The sequence below is a fragment of the Microcebus murinus genome, chromosome 28 (assembly GCF_040939455.1).
Source record: "Microcebus murinus isolate Inina chromosome 28, M.murinus_Inina_mat1.0, whole genome shotgun sequence".
NCBI classification, from domain to species: domain Eukaryota; kingdom Metazoa; phylum Chordata; class Mammalia; order Primates; family Cheirogaleidae; genus Microcebus; species Microcebus murinus.
Genome location: NC_134131.1, coordinates 848932 through 873165, shown reverse-complemented (window position 1 = coordinate 873165; position 24234 = coordinate 848932). Strand labels below are relative to the sequence as shown.

The window sequence follows — 24234 nt, the reverse complement described above, 5'->3', positions numbered from 1 at the left end:
AGATCCTGTCTCAAAGAAAAAAAAATCTTGAAATCAGATAGTGTTAGCTCTCCGATTTGTTTTTTTTCTGAAGTTGTTTTTAGCTATTTTAGGTTCTTTGTATTTCCATACACATTTTAGAATCAGTTTGTCAATTTTTTTTTGTCGTTAATAATTTGAAGATTTTTTTGCTGTCTATTTTTGGTGAGAAAAAAACATATATTTATTTAGGACAACCTTATGAAATACACAAAGCGTAACTTGGTAAGAGGCATTTTTCTATTCCTAGTCCATTTCTGAGGACTAAATAATGAAATTCTCCCACTGTAATTACTTCTTTTTTTTTTGAGACAGAGTCTCACTTTGTTGTCCAGGCTAGAGTGAGTGCCATGGTGTCAGCTCACAGCAACCTCAAACTCCTGGGCTCAAGCGATCCTCCTGCCTCAGCCTCCCGAGTAGCTGGGACTACAGGCATGCGCCACCACGCCCGGCTAATTTTCTCTATATATTCTTAGTTGGCCAATTAATTTCTTTCTATTTTTAGTAGAGACGGGGTCTTGCTCTTGCTCGGGCTGGTCTCGAACTCCTGAGCTCAAACAATCCGACCGCCTCGGCCTCCCAGAGTGCTAGGATTCAGGCCTGAGCCATGGTGCCTGGCCTCAATTTCTTATTTTTAAAAAAGGCTGGCGCACGCCTGTAGTCCCAGCTACTCGGGAGGCTGAGGCAGGAGGATCGCTCGAGCCCAGGAGTTTGAGGTTTCTGTGAGCTAGGCAGACGCCTCGGCACTCACTCTAGCCTGGGCAACAAAGTGAGACTCTGTCTCAAAAAAAAAAAAAAAAAAAAAAGAAACTAGGAATAGAAAGTAGCTACATCCACGTAGTAAAACCTATATCTGACAAATCCATGGGAGGTATCCTACTCAATGGTGGAAGACTGAAAGCTTTTCCTTTGGGATCAGGAGAGTGGCAGGTGGCCTGGTTAAATTTGGTCTGCCTTTCTCAGGCCAGTTCATATCTAAAGGACGTTTAAGGGGCCCAGTTTCTAAGTAGGGACCCGGTCAGGCTATAGAAACCCTGGTGGCATGAGCTGGAGTTCCCTCAGAGGAAGAGAAACACACAAGAAATGCACTAATGCAACATGGCCTACTGGGCAAGGCCCTGGACTTGCACGAAAAGATGCCACGAAGCCCTTCCCAGTCTCGTTTTCCTCTGACAGAGGAGGAGGCTCGTATAATGGGATTCATAATATTTGCTCCGCTTAAGTGAAGAAACTTTTGCAGAACGAATCAGGAGCAGATCTGCGCGGATGCTATCACCCACTCCGATCTCCCGAGGCTAGGCGGCCAGCCCGTCGTGGCCTGGGCACGTTGTGGGCACTTTGTCCCGCACTCCCGCCTCTAGGCCGGGCGGGTGATGGGGCCTAGTCGGGTGTCCTGGAACCCAAGTCCCGCTGCCGCATCCCGTGGCCGCTGCGTGGCGACCTCCCGGCCATCCCGCCGGTCCCTCCCTGGCGGGTGGGGGCGGAGCGCGCCCAGCGCAGTGACAGCATCGGTGGGGCAGAGCGCGGCCACAGAGCAGTGACAGCGCCGGTGGGGCGGAGCGCGCCCGCAGTGACAGCGCCAGCGCCGGTGGGGCGGAGCGCGGCCACAGCGCAGTGACAGCGCCAGCGCCGGTGGTGGGGCGGAGCGCGCCCGCAGCGCAGTGACAGCACCGGTGGGGCGGAGCGCGTCCCCAGCGCAGTGACAGCGCCGGTGGGGCAGAGCGCTCCCGCAGCGCAGTGACAGCGCCGGTGGGGCGGAGCGCGCCCGCAGCGCAGTGACAGCGCCGGTGGGGCGGAGCGCGGCCACAGAGCAGTGACAGCGCCGGTGGGGCGGAGCGCGGCCACAGAGCAGTGACAGCGCCGGTGGGGTGGAGCGCCCCGCAGCGCAGTGACAGCGCCAGTGGTGGGGGCGGAGCGCGCCCTCAGAGCAGTGACAGCGCCGGTGGTGGGGCGGAGCGGCCAGAGCGCAGTGACAGCGCCGGTGGGGCGGAGCGCGCCTGCAGCACAGTGACAGCGCCTGTGGTGGGGCGGAGCGCGCCCGCAGCGCAGTGACAGCGCCGGTGGGGCGGAGCGCGCCCGCAGCGCAGTGACAGCGCCGGTGGGGCGGAGCGCGCCCGCAGCGCAGTGACAGCGCCGGTGGTGGGGCGGAGCGCGCCCGCAGCGCAGTGACAGCGCCGGTGGTGGGGCGGAGCGCGCCCGCAGCGCAGTGACAGCGCCAGCGCCGGTGGTGGGGCGGAGCACGCCCGCAGCGCAGTGACAGCGCCAGCGCCGGTGGTGGGGGCGGAGCGCGCCCGCAGCGCAGTGACAGCACCGGTGGTGGGGCGGAGCACGCCCGCAGCGCAGTGACAGCGCCAGCGCCGGTGGTGGGGGCGGAGCGCGCCCGCAGTGACAGCGCCAGCGCCGGTGGTGGGGCGGAGCGCGGCCGCAGCGCAGTGACAGCGCCGGTGGTGGGGCGGAGCGCGCCCGCAGCGCAGTGACAGTGGCGGTGGTGGGGGCGGAGCGCGCCCGCAGTGACAGCGCCAGCGCCGGTGGTGGGGCGGAGCGCGCCCGCAGCGCAGTGACAGCGCCGGTGGGGCGGAGCACGCCCGCAGCGCAGTGACAGCACCGGTGGGGCGGAGCGCGCCCGCAGCGCAGTGACAGTGCCCGTGGTGGGGCGGAGCGCGCCCGCAGCGCCCGCAGTCACCGCCGAGGCCGCTCCCCGCGGCGGTCCGGGCGGAGCCGAGCGCCGGGCCGCGGCTCGGTAGGGACGCGGCGAAAATGGCTGATGACTTTGGCTTCTTCGCGTCGCCGGAGAGCGGGGCCCCGGCGGCGCTGGAGGAAGACCCGGCGGCCGCCTTTCTGGCCCAGCAGGAGAGCGAGATCGCGGGCATCGAGAACGACGAGGGCTTCGCGGCGCCCGCCCGCGGCCAGTCGGGACCCGGGAGCGCGGGTGAGTCAGCGCGGCGGCCTGCGGGCCGGGCCCGGAGTCGGGAAGGCCTGCCTAGGCCGGCCGTGCGTGCGCGGGTCCGGGGCGGGGGCCGGGCTGCAATCTTCCCGCAGACCCCCGTCCCCTCGGAGCTGGGGGATGGGCCAAGGCCTCTGCTGGGGCTGCGCGCCCGCCCGGAGACTCCAGGAGTTCCGTCGTGACATTTCATCCCCTGCCTGGCCGGCCCTGGAATCCAACCCCAGCCCAGTTCTGAGAGTCCCTCCTGAGCCTCTCAGTTCCCTGGCTGTCACAGGCTCCCAGCTAAGTGACGCAGGAGTGGCCTTCGGACCCCTCCGGCTTAGCTCTCCCTCACCGGGTGCTCCAAGATCGCAGGAATCTTTCTTGCCGACTGCCAGCCATTGCACAGCCCCTGCCCTAAGCATGTTAGTTACGTTTTTTTTTTTTTGAGACAGGGTCTCGCTTTGTTGCCCAGGCTAGAGTGAGTGCTCTGGCCTCAGCCTAGCTCACAGCAACCTCAAACTCCTGGGCTCAAGCAATCCTGCTGCCTCATTCTCCCGAGTAGCTGGGGCCACCATGCCTGGCTAATTTTTTTCTGTATATATTAGTTGGCCAATTAATTTCTTTCTATTTATAGTAGAGACAGGGGTCTGGCTCTTGCTCAGGCTGGTTTCGAACTCCTAACCTTCTGCCTCCGCCTCCCAGAGTGCTAGGGTTACAGGCGTGAGCCACCACGCTGGGCCTAGTTACATTTAATCATTTCATGCACATTATTGAGCATTTCAGAGATGGCAAAACTGACACTCAAAGAAGTACTCTATGGAAATAGCTAGTATATGGCAGATCAAAGATTTAAACCTGTGTCTGTCTGTCTCTGTGCCCTTTCCGCCTGACCGGCTGTCTTCCAGGAGCCTGGCTCTGAGTTTGACACTGGGGTGGGGGCAGGGGCCTAAAGGGGCCTGAGTCAGATGCTTCCTGCCCTTCAGGGGTTTGTAAGGGTTGCCTACTTAATGGTTTTCCAAAGTGGTCCTGGGCTATGTGGTTGGTTTCCGACCTCAGGGTTCAGAGCCTGCTTCCCGTGATATCTTGTTTACCAATGGTGTTCTTGCGCTGGTTCTGGCTTGAAAGAACTATCTCGTAAAATATCTAGTGGAGAAAGTAGATATCGGCAGGGCGTGGTGGCTCAGGCCTGTAATCCTAGCACTCTGGGAGGCCGAGGCGGGCGGATTGCTCGAGGTCAGGAGTTCGAAACCAGCCTGAGCAAGAGCGAGACCCCCATCTCTACTATAAATAGAAAGAACTTAATTGGCCAACTAATATATATAGAAAAAATCAGCCAGGCATGGTGGCGCATGCCTGTAGTCCCAGCTACTCGGGAGGCTGAGGCAGGAGGATCGCTTGAGCCCAGGAGATTGAGGTTGCTGTGAGCTAGGCTGATGCCACGACACTCACTCTAGCCTGGGTGACAAAGCGAGACTGTGTCTCAAAAAAAAAAAAGAAAAGAAAAGAAAAAGTAGATATCACCTTCATGAGTACATCATCCAAAACAGACTTCCCTTCCTGCTAGTGTCATTTTGGAGGAGTTCATGGGTCTGTTGTAATAAATGCTGGCGCAAGTGCACTCACACACACACGCACACACACACACACTCTCACCTGTTCACAAGGCTCTTTACAGCCGTGTTTGTATTCATGCAACCCTTGCTGAGCTCCTCCTGCATTCCAGGCCACTGGGATGGAGAAATGAGCAAGGCAGCCCCTGTGACTGAGGAGTCTGAGCAAGTCTGTGTCCCCTGCGTGTGAGACACGTAACTAGCCTCCGTGACACGTGAGCAGCTGGAGGCCCAGAGAATCTGAGCCTCCCGTCCAAAGCCACGCAGCCGTGAGTGATGGCTCTGGGCTCTGTCTCTTCCGACACCACCCTGGGGGCAGTCTCCCCGGAGGTGATGCACGTGGGAGTGAGGCAGCAGGCGTCTTTGGCCACTTGCCCAAGCCAGCAGGGGAGGTCTTCGAAACAAGCAGCGGCTCCCAGCACCGCAGCCTGCATCCTCCCTCCCAGGTCCCAGGGAATTCCTCGGAAATACCTTCCTGAGTTAATGCTCTAGTATTCATTGGTCCACACCTCCTCCCTGAGATCACCCCTTTCCCCAGTGTGTCTTGTGAGGCGCCGGGAGGGGTATGGTGAGGTCAGGGAGGCCCTGCTGAGAGGAGCCACCCTCGGAGCCCAAGGGAGGGAAGGGTAGACAGGATTCAGGCTGAGGGTAGGCAGAGGTGTCCGGAGTCCAGCGAGTCGTGGCCTCTCTCAGGACGGTGGGGCTCCAGGGGTTGACAGCCTGGGTGGCAGGGTCCCTCTCTGGCAGGGGTGGGGCAAAGGTTGGCCTCAGACCCAAGGCCACGGGGAGAGAATCAGTGACATGCCTCTTCATCCAGGGAGCTGCCAGGACCACAGCCCTCTGAGACAGCGTCTCCCCGATTCACAGACACTGGGGCTGCAAATACTCAACTGCCCCCGCTCCCCCCCCACCCAGGTGGCTGTCTGGGGAGCAGAGGAGGGTTGCGGGCGGCAGCTCAACGCGTGGCCAGACAGGGTAGAATTGATCCCGCCCTTCTCAGTCCAGCAGTGCTGAACAGGTAATCCTGCCCTGAGCAGGGACGAGTGCCAAGAGCCCGGATGGGGCAGAGAATAGGTGCCTTGGCCTGCTGGGAGCGGGCGGAAGCTGGTCCCCGCAGCAGCCACCAGCCAGCCCCTCTGGGTCCCCTTCTCCTGGGTGTGGGGTCCTCAGCAGTCCCTGTGCTGAGTGCCCTGGTGCTGAGCTCCCAGATGCCCCTGGGGAAAGAGGCGTCTGGGTGGGGCCTGAGCCAGGGCAGTCTGTCCTCTCCGGCTGGATCTGTGGCTTGCCTGAGTGACGGACACTTTGTTTCCATTCATCAGCCTTGGGCAGGGCCCAGAAGGTTTACTTTTTCACGCCCAGTTCTCTGAGCGCCAGTCCTGGCTCTGACTTGCCCATCAGTTCTGGGCAAGCCCATTTCTCCTGCTGGGCCTCGGTAAGCTCATAGGAATGTTCTGGACCAACTCTGCCCTTGTTCCAAAATGGGTCAGGCAGCCGAAGGGAGTGACACGCCCAGGGGCTTGTCCCTGAGACTTGCGCCTGCCTCACTTCTGCTCCGCTGGCCTCTGATCGTGGACTCGCGGTTGTCATTGTGCAGGAGACTGAGCAGAGCATTGTGGGAACAGATACTCGTAATTCTATGTGTGGGTGTATGTGGATTCCGAAAGAGGCTGAAACCTCATCTGCAGAGGAATACTCACAAGTCTGAGAGACTGGGGCAGAGAGACATTCCGAAGCCCAGAATGGGCCCTGAGCAGCTTCCTGCAGGTGGGCACGGGGGTCCGTGACTGGGGCTGGTCAGGGCGGAGTGGGGTGGTGCCCCTTCTCCAGAAGGCCAAGTGTACAGACCAGCATCTCTGTGAATGGACGCTGGTAACGTAAGGGCCTGGTAGAAGGAGATGGCCCAGGAGAAGAAGCCCTTTTGTAGAAGATGCTGCCGCTGAAACCCAGTTGGTCCCACCCTGATTTAGGGACCGGGATACCCATGCAGGAGATACCCTATGCGAATGAATGGGAGTGACAGCTGACAGACTTGGTCAAAAGCAGTCACGGTTTGACTCTGAAGGCAAAGTCAATTATCCTTTATGTCACCTGGGGATTATTTCCCTGGGACTAATTATCCCTCCCTGCAGTCCTAATGCATTGTCACTGCTGCTTAGATCCCTGTCTGGCTAGTGAAGAGACATCTGTCCAGCTGGGATAACCTTGCATGGCCTCTCGGGGCTCTTTGCTGGGAGGCATCGCAGTTTCTGAGAGGCCTTGCAGACGACAGCCTCCCCCTCCCCCCCAGAGCAATTCAGCTTCCATCCGGCCAAGTCACTACTGCACACCTGGTCCGTGCGGGCGCCCTCAGCGGCTGAGGGAGGCACAGAGCCTGCTAAGCGAGCCCCTCCTGGCTGGGGAGGCACAAGTAATTGCACAAGAGGGCGGGGGGAGGCTGGACAATTTTCTGGGTGCTCCCAGAGGGAAGACCTTCCCTCAGTGCCTTGGCAAGTGGAGGAAGAAGGGGAGGGCTGCCCAGAGGTGGTGACTTGTGAACCAGATCTTGGAGAATGAACGGATCCAAAAAGGCGTCCTTTAGAGAGGGCAGCGGCAAGAAAGGCACGGCAGGTAGGGAGCGGCGTGTTTGGGGAAGGTGGAAACCAGAATTCAGGGTTTATAGGAGGGGTGGGTGGGAAGTGAGTGAGGAAGAATGGGCAGGGTGAGACTGGAGATCCCCACGTCCTGTGCTCCAGGGTGAGATGCCTTCACCTGGCAAATATTTAGTGCGTCCCTGTCATGTGCCAGGCACTGTTCCAGGTGCTGAGCCCCTCGTGGGCAAAACAAAGTCCCTGCCCTCATGGAGGGTCCGTTCAAGTGGGGAAGACGGATGATAAGCACCGATGTGAGTACTAAGGAGGAAAGGCAGCTGCCAGAGGGCGGCCGAGGGCGTGGTCAGGGGACTCTGATCAGGCAGCCTCAGAGCAGAAGCTGCCAGGTGCGGGATTAGCCTTCCAGGCTGTGGGAACAGCCCATGGAAAGTCCCCGAAGCAGGAGCAGGCCTGCGGGGCCACGTGATCCTGTGGTCCTTGGGAAGAGGATCTCTTTAGGGTTTGTTTTCGTTATGTTTTGAGTCAGAGGAGTGACACAGGTTAATGTGTGTTTTACAAAACACCTGCCCCAGTGCTTGGTCTCAAAAGAGGGACAGGAGAGGGGGCAGCTGCGGTCTGGGGAGACCTGTGCATGGCCAAAAGCCACGCGCCCATCCTTTGCTTTCTCTAATGCAGCTATTCATGTTTATTCGACAAATAGTTACAGAGCTGCTACAAAGTCGCAGTTACCATTGCAGGGCGCTGGGAAAGACAGAGAGGAGGAGAGAGAGCGAGCCAGTTACTGGCCACTAGCAGGGCAGACAGACCAGAGCAGCCGTGCAGGCACAGGATGGTGAGGGCTGGGGCTGGAGCTGGGGCTGGGGCCGGGGCTGAAAGGAGAGGCAGCTCTGAGGGTCACTGTTGCAGCAGATGCCCCAGGAATTTGTGACTAATCAGAAGTTAGGGAAAGGAGTGGGAGGGGTCACTGCTGAGGGCAAACTCAGATCCTTCTGGGAGGGGCACAACGAAAACAAATGGGCCTGGTGGGGGTTGCAGCTCCTGCTCTCCCAGGTGGAGCGGTTGTGCAGTTGCTCCAGGTTGTGCAGTTGCTCCAGGTGCCGCGGGGACAGGTGGAGGTGCACAGGCCCCTCCTTCCTATGTCCCTCAGTCCCGCCCTAGCCCGCAGCACCTCTGCCTGCTCGCCTGGCCGGGGCTCCAGGGGTGATCTGGGCTCCAGGGGTGATCGGGGCTCCAGGGGTGATCGGGGCTCCAAGGGTGATCGGGGCTCCAGGGGTGATCGGGGCTCCAGGGGTGGTCGGGGCTCCAGGGGTGATCGGGGCTCCAGGGGTGGTCGGCCACCCCCAGCCTTGGCTGGCTGTCCTCTAGTTTTCGGCACCTATGAGGAGCTATTGCCAGCGGGGTGGTCTTGGGCAATCATGTAGACTCCCTGAGCCTCAGCTTGAGAATCTGTAGACTGGGTTGGTACCAGCTTCATCGCAGGGCTGTAGTGAAAATCAAGGTGACAGTGGCTGTGAGAGGCGTTGTGAATAGCCGAGGATGGAGCCCAGGTTAGTTCTGTGCCCATCATGTCTAAGAGTGGAGGGCGATGCCCAGCGGCCGTAGATACACAGAGGCTGGCCCAGGGCGCTCACGTGGGACCCGCTGAACAGTGAGTGACGCTGTCTCCTTGCTGTCTTTCCAGCTGGCTCTGAGGACTCGGGGACGGCAGTCAATGGAGACGTGTTCCAGGTAAGCAAGGTTGCCTCGCAGCAGCGGTGGGGACCAGCAGCTTAGGTCTTGGTGGCGGACCGCCCCGTCGTGGTGGTGGAGGCCCCGCTCCTGTCCTGTCCTTTTTTTTTTTTTTTTTTTTTTGAGAGTTGCCCAGGCTAGAGTGAGTGCTGTGGCGTCAGCCTAGCTCACAGCAACCTCAAACTCCTGGGCTTTTAAGCAATCCTCCTGCCTCAGCCTCCCGAGTAGCTGGGACTACAGGCATGCGCCACCACGTTCGGCTAATTTTTTCTATATATGTTAGTTGGCCAATTAATTTCTTTCTATTTATAGTAGAGACGGGTCTCGTTCAGGCTGGTCTCAAACTCCTGAGCTCAAAGGATCCACCCGCCTCGGCCTCCCAGAGTGCTAGGATTACAGGTGTGAGCCACAGCGCCCCGCCCGGCCTATAGTGATTTTTATACCAAAAAAAGGAGGGGGGCCTAGTAAAGATATTTCTGCTTCTTTCTGTACCTTGCTAGGCCTCCTCGCCTCACTTACACACAAACCAACTTGAGCATTTAGACTCAGCTACGAGTGGCATCCCTGGGAGCCCACAGATGGGACAGCCCTCACCCGCCTCCCCAGATGCCTGGGTGGACTTAAGCCTCCACTGAATGAGCCTCCATTGCCACTCAGATTGGGTCAAAGACCCTGGATCCCTGGGGCCGAGGCAGTGGGATCTCCTGAGCCCCCGCCCTGGGGAGGAGCTGGCTTCTTGAATCCTCTGGGAGAATAAACAATACTTCCTTATGTAAGAGGGATGGGCTGGTACCTTACACGGGGAAACAGGCCAAGTCCTGTTTCTGGAAAATTACTCAACTATTAGCAAGCTAGAAAAGTCGATCTCTAGGACTTTCGCAGCTTCATGTCTAGTTGGGCCCGAGAGAGCCAAAGAACGAGCATTTTATTCCTGTACAGTTTGGTAGATCATGGAGACTTAGCTGCCCAGGCCCTGGACACACACAAAAGAGCTTGACCCATAAATCCTAAAGTAGGGCCAGGCTGGGTGGCTCACGCCGGTAATCCTAGCACTCTGGGAGGTCGAGGAGGGCGGATCATTTGAGGTCAGGAGTTCGAGACCAGCCTGAGCAAGAGCGAGACCCCCCATCTCTACTAAAAATAGAAAGAAATTAATTGGCCAACTAAAAATATATAGAAAAAATTAGCTGGGCATGGTGGTGCATGCCTGTAGTCTCAGCTACTTGGGAGGCTGAGGCAGGAGGATCGCTTGAGCCCAGGAGTTTGAGCTTGCTGTGAGCTAGGCTGACGCCATGGCACTCTAGCCCAGGCAACAGAGTGAGACTCTGTCTCAAAAAAAAAAAAGTCCTAAAGTAGACCTGGAGCTAGAGGTACATTTGGAACCACAGAAGTACTAGAACACTATAGTAAAGCTCAGAGAGGTGAAGTGACTAATGCAAAGTCACACAGGAAATCAGTCAGTCTTGGAGTTTTCCACATTTGGTGGACTTGCCCCCTCCCCCACCCCTGGCTTCCTCCCCAGCCCTTGGCCCCGCTTTGCATTGGGTGAGCCTGAGGGACCCACCCTCGGGCTTCCTTCCCAGTCTCAGCGGGAGCTCTTAGTCTCACTAAAGTTGCCAACAATAACCCAGGTGTGTTTATTTGTAAATCACTTCACATCAGTGCCCTTCTAGAATCCTTAGCTTAGTGGCAAAGCTCTGGCTCACCTGCATCTCCTGAGCCCCGATCTGGGGTGCTTTGCGGTACCCCGCTATTGCTGGGACCGGCTGGGTGGCAAGTGGAAGCCCTGCAGACACCCCTTAGGACTGAGCATGGCAGGGTGCGGCCTGCGGCTGCAGGGGCAGCAGTGGCCGCCAGGTGCCTCAAGGATGGGGCAGAGCTTGTGTTCCATTTCCTCTTTCCTGCAGCCTGTGGGCCACTGGGGGGGTCCAGGTACAAACCTGAGCCCCTGCAAGATCTAAGGGTACACCTGTCCACACCTCATTCAGCTCCACCTGGCGTTCAGGGACGGGGCAGACGGCCTCCGAAGGCCCCCTCACCCCCCCACGCTGCCATCCTCCTCTGAGCTGCTTAGAGGAATCGACAGCTCAGCTTGGCTTAGATTTAGCTGGTCAATCCCCAAGCCGATGTGCCTCATCCTCTTTGTCCTTGGCGTTATGGCACAGGCTTGGCCACCGCGGCCCCCAGAGGCTCTCAAAGCCCTGCCCAGCGGGGACGGGTCCCTCAGGAGAGGGATTCCTGGGAGCTGGCGCTGGCCTCCTGCCTGCGGGTCCTGCTCTTTCCCGCCCCTCCCTCTCTGGGGCACCTCTGCAGGCTGGGGAGCCACCCTGGGCTGCCAGCCCTCCTGGTCGTGACCCGGTCACCCCGCCGGGATGCTCACGTGATTGAAGAAGAGCCCAGGTGTGGTCCCTGTCTCTCCCTGTCACCGGCAGGGCTGGGGCCGAGCATCCCAGGGGAGAGGAGCAGCAAACTGCTTCCTGGGACCCTGCCAGCCAGCGACGCCACTGCGCTCGCCTGCTTGTGGGGCCACAAGGGCCAGCAGGTGTGGGGCCCACACCACCTGACACAGCGAGCCACAGCCCTGTGCCATCCCTCCTGCGTGCACGTCCTGTACGGGCTGCAGAGTGTCCACAGCTGTCATCTCATGCCAGCCTCACCTCCCTCCTCGGGTGGCCCTCTGTTGCTCTCATTTGACAGGCTTCAAATCCGAGCTGCCCAAGGAGGGGACATCTCAGAGGACACACATCCAGTGGGTGGCAGAAGGGGGACTCAAAGTCCAGTCCCCTGGGTGGCGTGTCCTGTGCTTTTCCCGCGCCCTCCCCTTGCCCCACTGCTTTGGAATCGGCCATTCCTTCATTCATTTCGTCAGCGCGCATTCTCTGCTGCTGGGACAGTGGGTGTGGGGGCAGGCCTACTGGGGGGCTCGTCCTCGCTCTAGCAAAGGACAGGGGCCTGGACAAAAGCAATGGGAGTCCTCGGACATGGATGGGCCTCTGGAGCTTAGAGTCCGAGCTCCTCTTGTGTGTCCGGCACTGTCCAAGATTCCAGGTGTGACTTGATTTAACCCTCCCAATGAGCCGTGATGTCGGTTTTCTCGTTACTGCCGTCTCGCCCAGGAGATGGGGCGGCTCGCTCCAGTTGTGCAGCTGGTGAGAGAGGACTTGCATCCAGGTTCGCTGGAGTCAGGGGACACAGCTGGGAGGGGTTTCGAGGCTGCCCAGGGGCGTGGGTGGTCCTGGCCGAGGGAACAGTGTATGGGGAGGGCACAGAGGGTGCCCGTCACTTGGTGCAGGGCTCACCTGGAGCCTGGGATTTGCACAGAGGGCAGGTGTCAGGAGACCTGGAGAGGCCAACCAGACGGGTGCATTTGTGGCCCCCACTGCTGGTGGGGGGCAGCGGTACCAATTTGGCCTGGTGCAGGGCCACCTCCTGACATCAGGTGTTGTGAGACACCCTGGAGGATGCCTGGATTTGGGGTCTGAATGTTCCCACACCCAGACTGCAGGCCACAGCGGCAATTTGGACTGAGTCAGAAGACCTGGGCCTCATTTTCTGGTTGTTCCGGGCTGGATGACCTTGGACTGGTCACAGAGCTGCGCTGAGCCTGACTCCCTGTCTGTAGAGTGGGGGGTGGGGGCTGCCCTGCTGCCCCACAGGGCTGTGAAGCAAAGTGCTCCCAGCCCTGGAAGCTCCTTACAGACTCCTTCCTGCCCAGCCCCCCCCCAGTGAGCCGAGGGTGGTGGTGTGTCAGCGTGTGGCAGAGGGCAGGGGCACGGGGCGGGGGCCCTGGAGGAGGTGCACACAGCCTCTAATCGTGGGAAAGTAGACTTCCGGGGAGACACAGGTGGGCACACAGTCGTGTGTAGCGGAAGTGACTTTGGTCCCTGTTAGCTACTGTGCTGAGTCTGCTCACAGCCAGTCATTCTGCGTGAAGCCTGGCTCTGCCACTTCCTGGCTGGGTGGGCTTGGTGCTTGGAGCTGGAGTTTCCCTACCTGTGAGACAAGGAGAATAAAACTCACCTTGCAGAGTTGTAAAGATCAAAGAAAACCGTTGAACTGTGAGTTCTCTGAGTCTCTGCTTCAGGGCAGGCTTCTTGGAGATGCTCCCTGAGGTGTGCAAATGGACCACAGTCCTGCCCCGGGGCCTCTCTCCCGCCTGCCTCTCCTCTGCATCCCGGCTCTCATCTGGTGGCATCTGTGTACTCTGAGCGTCCCAAAGGCACGGGACCACATGTGGTGCTTATGCATGCTGGCTCCTGGCCTGGAATGCCCTTTCCCGGCTGTCCTCACTCTCCCCCGCCCCCTGGCAGGAATGGTGCTGCCCTCCCTGTCCCGTCCTCCTCCTTGCCTGGCCTGTGTTTCAGCAAGGTCCCCAGCCATGTTCTCACATGTGCAGGGGACTCCCCCTTCCAAGCCCCTGCAAGATGGGCTGTCTCTTTCCGCCCTGCCCCCAGCATCCTCTCCTGAGCATCTGTGAATTCATTCAGTAAATATTCTTGAAATCCTCCTGCAGCCAGGCCCTCCTTGTCCTGCATGCTGCATGGGACAGGCAGCCTCTGTCCTCGTGGGGCTTGCTTACTTGTCTGGGGGTGGGGAGAGACAGATAGTAAACGAACCAGTCATTTTGGAGAGTGGTGAGTGCTATGAAGAAAATGAAACAGGACAATTGCTTAGAGAGGGGGGCGTGCTGGGGGAGGCCCCTCTCAGAGCTGGCGCCTCCGTCAGAAGACAGAGGGGAGCCCTAGGAAGATGTCAGCTCTGGATTCGAGGGGAAAGTGCCCCAGATGGAGACCCCAAAAAGCCGCAGGATGAACACGCCTGAGGGCCGGCGTGGCACGAGTGCACAGACCGAGGACAGAAATCCGAGGCCAGGGAGAGACCAGATCACTTGAATGGTATTCTAACCGCAGTGGGGGCCGTCGGATGTTTTTTAAGCGTGACATGATGAATCTGCTTTAGGCTTGGAACAGGTCATTCTGGCATTTTGTGGAGAAGGTGCTGGGGGGGAGACCAGCGTGGTCCAGGCCAGAGGCGCAGGGCCGGCAGGGGGGACAGTGGAAAGTGGTCCCACTTGGGGGCACGTTTTAGAGATGGGGTGATGGGAGCTGCTGGGGCTTACAAGCGGGACAGGAAGGAAAAATCCAGGGCGACCTGAGGTTTGAGCCTCAGCAACCAAGTGGACTGTGGTGGCTTTTCCTGGGACTATGGTGGCTTTTCCTGGGACTGTGGTGGCTTTTCCTGGACAGGGGAAGGGCAAATCTGGGGAGTGGAGAGTCCGAGTGGCGGAGATGCCTGCTGGCCACCCCCCTGCAGCCGGCACGGAGACAGGGCTCAGCACCTGCTTGCTAACAGAGCGGGGATGGGGTGGTGGTCATTTTATTTTTATTTCTTTTTTGAGACAGAGTCTCGCTTTGTTGCCAAGGCTAGAGTGAGTGCCGTGGCGTCAGCCTAGCTCACAGCAACCTCAAACTCCCGGGCTCAAGCGATCCTCCTGCCTCAGCCTCCCGAGTAGCTGGGACTACAGGCATGCGCCACCATGCCTGGCTAATTTTTTCCATATATATGTTAGTTGGCCAATTAATTTCTTTCTATTTATAGTAGAGACGGGGTCTCCCTCTTGCTCAGGCTGGTTTCGAACTCCTGACGTGGAGCAGTCCGCCTGCCTGGGCCTCCCAGAGTGCTAGGGTTACTGGCGTGAGCCACCGCGCCCGGCCTGTTTTTATTTCTGACGTCTCTGACCTCATAGGGGGGGAGGCATAGTCAACACAGAAACGAATAAGTCATTTTAGACAGATAAGTGTTGTGAAGAAAATAAAGCCCTGGAAAGGCCCCTCGTGATGCTGGAGAGTCTGTAAGTGGAGCAGGCTGCTGAGCAGGAGGAGGGTGAGGGTGGTGCCCGGCCGCCCCACCCGAGGGCAGGGCCGACGGAGTGCCAGGCTGCACCGCCCTGTGCTGGCCGCCCTCCCCCACGCCCCAGGGGCTGCAGGCAGTGGCCTTGCTGTCCCACCCCCAGCTCCCACGCCCTGCCTGCCACGGCCTCCTCTGAACCAGGCTCCTCCTGGCTTCTGGGTCTTCACTCATTCAGCACTGCTTACTGAGCACCTGCTATGTGCTGGGGACAGGGGTGGGTGCCACAGGACAAAGGGCATGCCGGCCACTGTCCCACGGGGAGGAGACATTAAATAACAGCAGTCATGGCAGCTATGATAAGTGTGTGCAGGAGGACAGGAAGCCCCGAATGGGTGGAACAGGGGTGCAGAGGCCACACAGGAGGCCTGGCCTTGCCCCCGGGAGCCCATGTTTCCTTTGGGGAGACTCGGGGAAGGTGGGGAAGGTGTTGACAGGGAGGACAGAGAGGGAGGGGCATGAAAAGTGCTTGGGGCGTTGGGGAGTGTCCCTGAGCTGGGGACTCCAGCTGGAGACTTGAGGGAGGGAGGAAGATTTCCCCAGCTAAAGCCGGGAGGGGAGGCGAGTGCAGGCCAGAGAGGGTGGGAGACCCAGGGCAGCCGCTGGAGTGTGGGGGCGGCTGCAGCGTGGGATTTGTGGGATTTGTGCAGACAGGAATGCCAGGCCCCTGGAGAGCCAGAGGGGGCTGGCAGGCCCTGAGGCGGGGTCAGAAAAGGGCTCTAGCTGGGCCAGAGCAGAGGCTGTGACATGCCTGCTGAGCTGAGCTCACAATTCCAAACGCTGTCAGTGCAGGGGAGAAGTGGGCAGAGCCCCTGCCTGGAGTCAGAGGCCTGGGCTCTAGCCCCGGGCTCTGCCGCCGCCGTGTTGTGCCATCTCTCCTGGCTTCAGTTTCCTCCCCTGTAAAATGGGAATGAATAAGAACAGTAATAGTTCTAGCTACCATTTTTTTTTTTTTTTTTTTTTTTTGAGACAGAGTCTCACTCTGTTGCCCAGGCTAGAGTGAGTGCCGTGGCGTCAGCCTGGCTCACAGCAACCTCAAACTCCTGGGCTCAAGCGATCCTTTTCAAAGCCTCAGCCTCCCGAGTAGCTGGGACTACAGGCATGCGCCACCATGCCCGGCTAATTTTTTTCTATATATTTTTAATTGGCCAATTAATTTCTTTCTATTTTTAGTAGAGACGGGGGCCTCGCTCTTGCTCAGGCTGGTTTCGAACTCCTGACCTCGAGCAATCTGCCTGCCTCGTCTCTACTATAAATAGAAAAAGATTAATTGGCCAATTAAAACTATATAGAAAAAAATTAGCCGGGCATGGTGGCGCATGCCTGTAGTCCCAGCTACTCAGGAGGCTGAGGCAGGAGGATTGCTTGACCCCAGGAGTTTGAGGTTGCTGTGAGCTAGGCTGACGCCACGGCACTCACTCTAGCCCGGGCAACAGAGTGAGACTCTGTCTCAAAAAAATAAAAAATAAAAATAAAGTGAGGTCCATTCAGACTGTGTAAGTGTCGTGAGTTAACACAGCTATGACAGAGAGTGACTTTAATCACAGTAAACAGGGGGACTCACTGTGTGCCAAGAAGTTCTCTAAGTTCTTTATTTTTCTTTTAACTCACTGCATCTTTATGTCAACACTGTGGGGTGTGTACTATTATTGAGCCCATTTTATGGTGAAGAAAGTGGCTGACACCACAGTTTCTGGAGTCTCCTGCTTTTGAAGTATAAATGGGTGTGGCTGTCCTAGGGACAATGGCCTGGCACAGAGAGGTTGAATAACTTGCCCAGGGTCACACAGCAGGAGGAGAGCTGCTGGCAGAGGGAAACGCAAGTGCAAAGACAGGGTGTGGTCAGAGGACATGGTGGGAATGGGGTAGTTGGTGGGAATGGGGTAGTTCATGGGAATGGGGTAGTTCGAGGTGGTTGAGTTATCCAGATGTGAGGGGTGCCTTGGCACTTGTCCCCAGTGGGGGTAGCAAAGACGGGCCAGGCGTGACAGGCTGTGTCTGCTGCCGCCTGCTTGTGTCCTAGGAGGCCAACGGTCCGGCGGATGGCTACGCGGCGATTGCCCAGGCCGACAGGCTGACTCAGGAGCCGGAGAGCATCCGCAAGTGGAGAGAGGAGCAGAAGAAACGGCTGCAAGAGCTGGGTGAGGGCAGGGCTGCGGCGGCGGTTCCGGGCTGGCTGCAGGGGACAATGCAGGGCGAGTGGGCGTCCTCACCGCGGGGCGGGGTGGTGAGGGTGGCCCTGGGCTGCCTGGCAGGTGCCAGGGGAGGAGCAGCCGGGGCAGTGGCCGGTCTGTGTCCCCCGGCTGAGAAGCCGCCTCTCCTTCCCCTGGGGGGCCGCAGACGCAGCCTCTAAGGTGACGGAGCAAGAGTGGCGAGAGAAGGCCAAGAGGGACCTGGAGGAGTGGAACCAGCGCCAGAGCGAGCAGGTGGAGAGGAACAAGATCAACAACCGGTGAGAGGAGCCGTGGGGCCTGGAGGCAGTGCATGGGGACAGGGAGAGGAGCTATGGCAGGGAGGGCTTCCTTGAGGACAGGCCTTTGGTGGCAGGAGCGGGAGAGGAGGACTGTACCCCCAGGGCTGCGTCCTCAGGTGCCAGGGTGGCGCCCCGTGCCCTTTGGCGCTGCTCTGCACCAGGGTGCAGAAGCTGGCGTTTCCTCCGAGGACGAGGTCCCGTCACCCCTGGCCTCCTCTCTGGGGCCCGCGGCCAACAGCGAGGCCCGGGCACCTGGCCAGGGGTAGGGCGGGGCGGGCACGGCCTGGCTCCGTGAGGAGCCCACCTGTGCACGCACTTCACCGCTTGCCGGAAAGCCGGCGCTGCCGCCCATAGTGGCTGAAGGTGGAAAGGAAACAGTGGCCCGAGGCACTGCAAAGGCCGGGACCGGGACTGCAGGCACAGGGGCTGCGAGGCCCAAATGAAGCCTCGAAGCCCGGGCACCCGCTTTGCCACCGCTGCTCAGCTCTGCTTTCCTCTGCGTTGGCTCCGCTCTTGGGCACGCGCCCCTGGTGTGGGGGACAAGGATGGCCATCAGCAGCTCCATGGCTTTGCCCTGTTCTCTTGGCAGCTCCAGTGAAACTAGGTCCAGCCAAAGTCCTTGGCCTGCCCCCCCCGACGGGTCTGGCTTGGGTCATGTGCCCGTGCCAGGCCGCGACTGGAGCCACGGGAGGGATGCTCGGATCCACCCATCCTGGGGAATCCCATTGCCAGGGACCCATCCTGGGCAATCCCACCACCCATCCTGGGCAATCCCACCACCCATCCTGGGCAATCCCATTGCCAGGGACCCATCCTGGGCAATCCCACCACCCATCCTGGGCAATCCCACCACCCATCCTGGGCAATCCCACCACCCATCCTGGGCAATCCCATTGCCAGGGACCCATCCTGATCGTCCCATTCCTTGGTTTGTACGGGGGTCAGTCCCAGCCAAACCTCAGGGAGTGAGGGGGTGCCTCACCCGGCAGAGGACAATGGGGAGAAGGGGGTCGGATGATGGAGGGGACAAGGACAGCAGAGGCCACCAGAGAACACCTTGTGGAAATGGGCTCAGACAGGCCCCCTACCTCTGAGGCCGTGCCCTTCAAGGTACAACCTTCCAGGAAGGGACAGGCCCCCTCTGGGAAGCCACCCGTCTTCTGTTCAAGAAACTGCTGCATGCCAGGCTCTGGGCTGGGTGCCGAGGAGGTAGAGACAAGGAGGACCCGGTTTTATGTCCTCCAGGAGCTGAGAGGAGAGAATCTCAGGTGCTGCTGAGCTCGAACACAGGAGTGCCCTCTGCATAGAGGCTGAGGAAGCAGAGCGAGCCAGGAAGCCAGGGGGGAAGGCACCTCCGTGTCTGCAGACTTGGGCTTTGGAGGATGACTAGGAATTCTTCAGGGAAGAAAGGGCAGGGGGCTGGGGAGGCCATTCCAGACCTGGGGACAACATGTTAGGAAGGAAAGGATGTTTGGAAAGGTGTGTTGGGCCACAGGGGGTGGGGGAGTGGTAGCATAGAAGAGAGGAAGGGGGGGGGTCACAAGGTGAGGGCCTTGGATAATAGGGTTGGGTAGAGACACAGGCAGTGGGGAGCCACTGAAGGTTTTTGGGCAGGAGGAGGGATATGGTCAGGGCTGTTTTAGAAATGCCCTGGGGCAGGGATGAAGGATCCCCACTCTCCTCTCTGGGATCGCTGCAGAACTGTGCTTCCTAACACCTCTCCCACTGGGGGTACTAATGCCATCTCTCTTTCTTTTTAACCCCCCTCGCCTGCCGTCTGTCTTGCTGTCTGTCTTCCCCACCTAACCCCTTCCCCTGACCTGTGCCTCAAGGATCGCTGACAAAGCATTCTACCAGCAGCCAGATGCTGACATCATCGGCTACGTGTATGTGTCCCTTTTGCTCCCGTCGTGGGGGCAGCTGGAGAGGGTGCAGCCCCGTGCGTGGCCAGCACACGGTTTCTTGAGTCTCCTGCTTGCCCGGCATAACCGAGTGCAGTGCGGCTGGGCTTGGGGCAGTGGCCAGAGCAGCGGACAACCCCCCGGGTGGGGGGGGCAGGTGCAGGCACCAACCCTCGGCTCCATCCCCCCCAGCAAGTTGGAGGCAGTTCGGCCACATGGAGCCCTGCGGGGTGGAGGCAGAGAGGATGGCAGGCCATTCCCGCATGGGAGGGCTGACGGCAAAGCAGCTGCGGTGGGTGGGTGGGTGGGGTGAAGGGCCCTTTCACTGAGCAAAACAAACACGGAGCACAGGATGCGGGAGGCATGCAAAGAGGAATGAGATGCCCTCATGTGCGCATCTGTCCCTGCCCACCCCCTGCCTCCAAGGGCACTGACTTCGGCCAGGAGCCCCTGCCCCAGCCACCATGTTCCACACGTTCCAACATGTTCTCTCGTGTTCCAGGCTTGGGGTCTGGTGGGTACGATGACTAATCTAGACCTGGGATGGCAGGCAGGTTTCCTCCTGTGCCACCCTCAGCTGGAGACTCTGTCTCAAAAAAAAAAAAATGTAACTAACATGCTTAGCGCAGGGGCTGTGCAATGGCTGGCAGTCCACAAGGAAGGTTCCTGCGTTCTTGGAGCACCCGGTGAGGGAGAGCTAAGCCTGGAGGGCGGTGTTGGGGACCCGGAAGCTGCAGGGAAGATGCAGTGAGCGGCGTCCACCACGTGTGTGCCAAGTGCTTGCCGTTCCTCACTTGGGGTGCGTCCCCGGGGCAGCCGGGCTCAGCCCTCCCTCGCGGAGCGCAGGGCACACCAGGGTCCTCCGCCCCTCCCGTCCGCTCTGCCGAGGTCCAGCCCTTGCCGGCGCTGACCCTGTGCCAGCCCTGCCTAAATGGGGGTGAGGCCGGGCGCAGTGGCTCACGCCTGTCATCCTAGCACTCTGGGAGGCCGAGGCAGGCGGATTGCTCGAGGTCGGGAGTTCGATGCCAGCCTGAGCAAGAGTGAGACCACCGTCTCTATTAAAAATAGAAAGAAATTAATTAACCAACTAAAAAAAAAATATCTATATATATATAATTAGCCGGGCATGGTGGTGCATGCCTGTAGTCCCAGCTCCTCGGGAGGCTGAGGCAGGAGGATTGCTTGAGCCCAGGAGATTGAGGTTGCTGTGAGCTAGGCTGACACCACGGCACTCACTCTAGCCTGGGCAACAAAGCGAGACTCTGTCTCAAAAAAACAAAACAAACAAAAATAAAACCCCAGCCTGAGCAAGAGCGAGACCCTGTCTCTACTATAAATAGAAAGAAATTAATTGGCCAACTAATATATATAGAAAAAATTAGCCAGGCATGGTGGCGCATGCCTGTAGTCCCAGCCAGTCGGGAGGCTGAGGCGGTAGGATTGCTTGAGCCCAGGAGTTTGAGGTTGCTGTGAGCTAGGCTGACGCCATGGCACTCACTCTAGCCTGGGCAACAAAGTGAGACCCTGTCTCAGAAAAAATATAAATAAATAAAAATAAAAATAAATAAATGGGAGTGAGACGCACACAGACCGCCCCCGAGGTGCTCAGGGTCTGGAGCGTGTTGCCACAAGAGCCTTGGGGAAGGACGCAGCGAGCTCTGGAAGGAGCCCTGGTGCAGACTCGGCCTCCCTCCTGGGGGGCCCAGGGCAGGCTTCGGAGATGCGGGACCTTCTGCTGGACCTCCAAGTGGGAGGAGTTTTGCAGGCGGGAGGTCGGGGCGGGGAGAGAAGGAGGGGAAGCAGCTGGGGCAGAGGCATGGAGGTGGTAGTGACCCCGCTGCCCGCAGTGGCCAGGGCTGAGGGCCTGGGTGGGGCTGAGCCTGGGAAGCGGCCAGCCTGGGGCCGGTTGCAAAGCTTCCGTGGTGCCAGGCTAGGAAGCTTGGAGTTGATGAAGCAGCGGGGAGCCAGGAGAGGTTTCCCGAGGTGGAGGAAGATGCCAGATGGGCTTGAGTGCCACGGAACGCCGCAGAGGGCTCAGCGCTCCCATGGAGCCTGAGGAAATGGCCCAGGGGGCACCCAAGACAGCCCCGAAGAGAGGGAGAGTCTACACCAGGGCCTCTCAGACGTCCCTGCGCCTATGAATTGCTGGGCGAGTTTGTGAAACCAGATACAGATTCTGATTCTGTAAGGGCCCTGGTGAGACCCAAGATTCTGCATTTCTCACAAGCTCCGTGGTGATGCAGATGCCACCGGATGGACCACATGGTCCTTGGGCTACATGGACGGAAGGGGCCTCTTGGCCCTGAAGGGCCAGCCCCTCGGATAGCTCCCCTCACTCCCTCTGCACCCAGCTCCATGAACACGCTTCGCACTTCCCCAAGCCTGCACACACTCGCCACCTCAGTGGACTATCGGGAGGGCGGAGTCATGACCCTCACATCGCAGTGAGGGGGTGAGCACACGGCCTGTAAGCAACATCTTCCACGGCGCAGTCTGTGGGGTCACATGGGGAGGTCCCCACTGTCAGCCGGTGTCTGGCGTGTGGCAGAGCTGGCCCTGCTTGAGCTGCAGAAGGGGCTTCCGAGAAAAGAAAGGGGCTTTCCAGGGTCCCTTGCTGACCAAACAGGAGGCAGACCCAGCCCTTCCCACCTAAGAATCCTTTATTACCTTTCTCTTACTCCAATGTTTAGATTTTGCCCACTCTACTGTATTTTCTTTTTTTTTTCTTTTTCTTTTTCTGAGACAGAGTCTCACTGTTGCCTACGGTAGAGTGCTGTGGTGTCAGCCTAGCTCACAGCAACCTCCAACTCCTGGGCTCAAGCGATCCTACTGCCTCAGCCTCCCGAGTAGCTGGGACCACAGGCATGCGCCACCATGCCCGGCTAATTTTTTCTATATATTTTTAGTCGGTCAATTAATTTCTATTTTTAGTAGAGACGGCGTCTCGCTCTTGCTCAGGCTGGTTTTGAACTCCTGACACGGGCAATCCGCCTGCCTGGGCCTCCCAGAGTGCTAGGACTACAGGCGTGAGCCACCGCCCCCGACCTTTCTACTGTATTTTCTAAACGTTGTTGCTCCATTGTCCCTTAATCAGGGACATCTATAACTGTCAACCAGAACTCCTGATGATAAGGCCATCAGTTTTTATCCTAACTTGATTCTAACAAAAGCAAAAGTTTCCAATGGAGCATTCCCCAGGCTGTGGCTCAATGGAGACAATAGTCATTCCGGGCTAACGAGGGCTCCATAGTCACACATGCTCGGGACGTGGTGGGTTCTCTGTCCATGAGCTCCACTTGGAGGTTCAGGATGCACATTAGCATGTTAACTGCTTTGAAAGTCTTGAGTCTTGGTATAAAGATGCTCTTTAGGTAGGGCGCGGTGGCTCATGCTTGTAATCCTAGCTCTCTGGGAGGCTGAGGCGGGCGGATTGCTCGAGGTCAGGAGTTCGAAACCAGCCTGAGCAAGAGCGAGACCCCATCTCTACTATAAATAGAAAGAAATTAATTGGCTAACTAATATATATATAGAAAAAAATTAGCTGGGCATGGTGGCGCATACCTGTAGTCCCAGCTACTCAGGAGGCTGAGGCAGGAGGATCCCTTGAGCCCAGGAGTTTGAAGTTGCTGTGAGCTAGGCTGACGCCACGGCACTCACTCTAGCCCGGGCAACAGAGTGAGACTCTGTCACACACACAGACACCAAAAAAAAAGATCCTCTTTAACTGACTTTTCCATATATATTTGACCACGATCCTTTTTCTGGAGATTACTTGCACAAAACATTTAGGCAAATGCTGACCTAGGTACTTCATATGGTTAGGTGGTGAGTCAATTTCCAAGTTTTCGGAAATGTTGAAAATAGGTACAGTTCTGCATTTGTTCCTCCAAGGGCCTTTAGGTGTCAGGAGCCCCAGGTTGGAAACTCCTGATGGGGAGGTAACCTAGGCTGGGAAGACCCACCTGAGGGGGTGAAAGAGACCTGCACTGAGACCCGAGTGACAAGCAGCAGCCAGCCACGGGCGGGTCTGGGAGGAGAGCATTCCAGAAAGAGGTGATAGCAAGTGCAAAGGTTCTGAGGCAAGACCAAGCTAGATTTCCTTTTATGCCAAGGCTGTTCCCGGGTATTGGAGGCCAGAGGGCACAGGGCTGGGGAGGAGGCCTCTGTAAAAGTGTCCCAGGGAAGGCTGGGCGGAGTGGCCTTGCTCTGAGGGAGCAGAGCAGCACTGGCCCGGGGGGAGGTGAGCAGTTGGAAACCTCTGACCTACTTCCACCTGCAGGGCATCGGAGGAGGCTTTCGTGAAGGAATCCAAGGAGGAGACCCCAGGCACAGAGTGGGAAAAGGTGGCTCAGCTGTGTGACTTCAACCCCAAGAGCAGCAAGCAGTGCAAAGACGTGTCCCGCCTACGCTCGGTGCTCATGTCCCTGAAGCAGACGCCGCTGTCCCGTTAGGGGTGCCTGTCGTCATGAGCATGGCCACAAAGCTTGGGCCGGGCCTGGGCAGAGGGGCAACTGCTTCGGTCGGGGTGGGAATTGTCTCCAGCAGCTGCGGCGCACAGCCTATTCCGTTCCTCTCCATCTCCCGGGGCTGGAAAAGGGGGACCCTCACCCCTCCAGCCCCGCACTCCCACCTGGCCCTGTGGCCCAGCCCCTCACGCCTCCTCTCAGTCCACTCGAGTGTGACTGTCCCTCCTGATGTATTTTTTTCTTGGCTTAAAGGATGTGTTGTTAACTCTTTTTACACTTATGTATTATCATTCTCATTTCTCTGGAAGCCACAATTGGTGTCAGGGCTCAGTTTGTGCATACAGGTTTTCCAGCTTCGTGGCCTTCAGAGAAGGTGGGGATGTTTCCAGGAAACCCAGGAGTCCTCCAGCCAGGAGTGGGTGCCCTAACCTGTCTACGTCTGCTGCCTCCACCTCCAGGCAGAAAGACAACCTCTCACAGGATCCTTTCTGGTCCTTTCACAAGTCTGTGAGGTCCCGACTCTGTTATTCTCATCACAGAGCCGAGGACACCAGGCTCCCGGAGGGGAAGTGGCTCATAGTGGGCAGGGAAGAGGCAAGACCAGAGGTTCCTGTGGT

At 58.4% G+C, this 24234-nt stretch overlaps 1 protein-coding gene across 3 annotated transcripts; it reads left to right on the top strand.

The window, feature by feature from the left end:
• The first annotated feature begins 2624 nt into the window (after positions 1-2624).
• CLTB (clathrin light chain B) lies at positions 2625-23891 on the top strand. 3 transcript variants are annotated; one of them, XM_012781526.3, is made up of 6 exons: positions 2625-2947; positions 8824-8870; positions 16801-16918; positions 17118-17229; positions 19083-19136; positions 23431-23891. In XM_012781526.3, the coding sequence occupies exons 1-6, from the start codon at positions 2776-2778 to the stop codon at positions 23600-23602; spliced, it is 675 nt and encodes a 224-aa protein (XP_012636980.1). In that variant the 5' UTR covers positions 2625-2775; the 3' UTR covers positions 23603-23891. The 3 variants fall into 3 exon arrangements, with proteins under 3 accessions (XP_012636980.1, XP_075854516.1, XP_075854515.1); XM_075998401.1 differs by lacking the exon at positions 19083-19136 and adding an exon at positions 7063-7077; XM_075998400.1 differs by lacking the exons at positions 2625-2947; positions 19083-19136 and adding an exon at positions 6132-6318.
• The last annotated feature ends 343 nt before the right edge of the window (positions 23892-24234 follow it).

Coding starts and splice junctions, on each gene's coding strand:
- CLTB (XM_012781526.3), top strand. CDS start 2,776: ATGGCTGATGACTTTGGCTTCTTCGCGTCGCCGGAGAGCGGGGCCCCG. Junction 2,948..8,823: donor GTCGGGACCCGGGAGCGCGG/GTGAGTCAGCGC, acceptor CTGTCTTTCCAG/CTGGCTCTGAGGACTCGGGG. Junction 17,230..19,082: donor AGGAACAAGATCAACAACCG/GTGAGAGGAGCC, acceptor CTGTGCCTCAAG/GATCGCTGACAAAGCATTCT.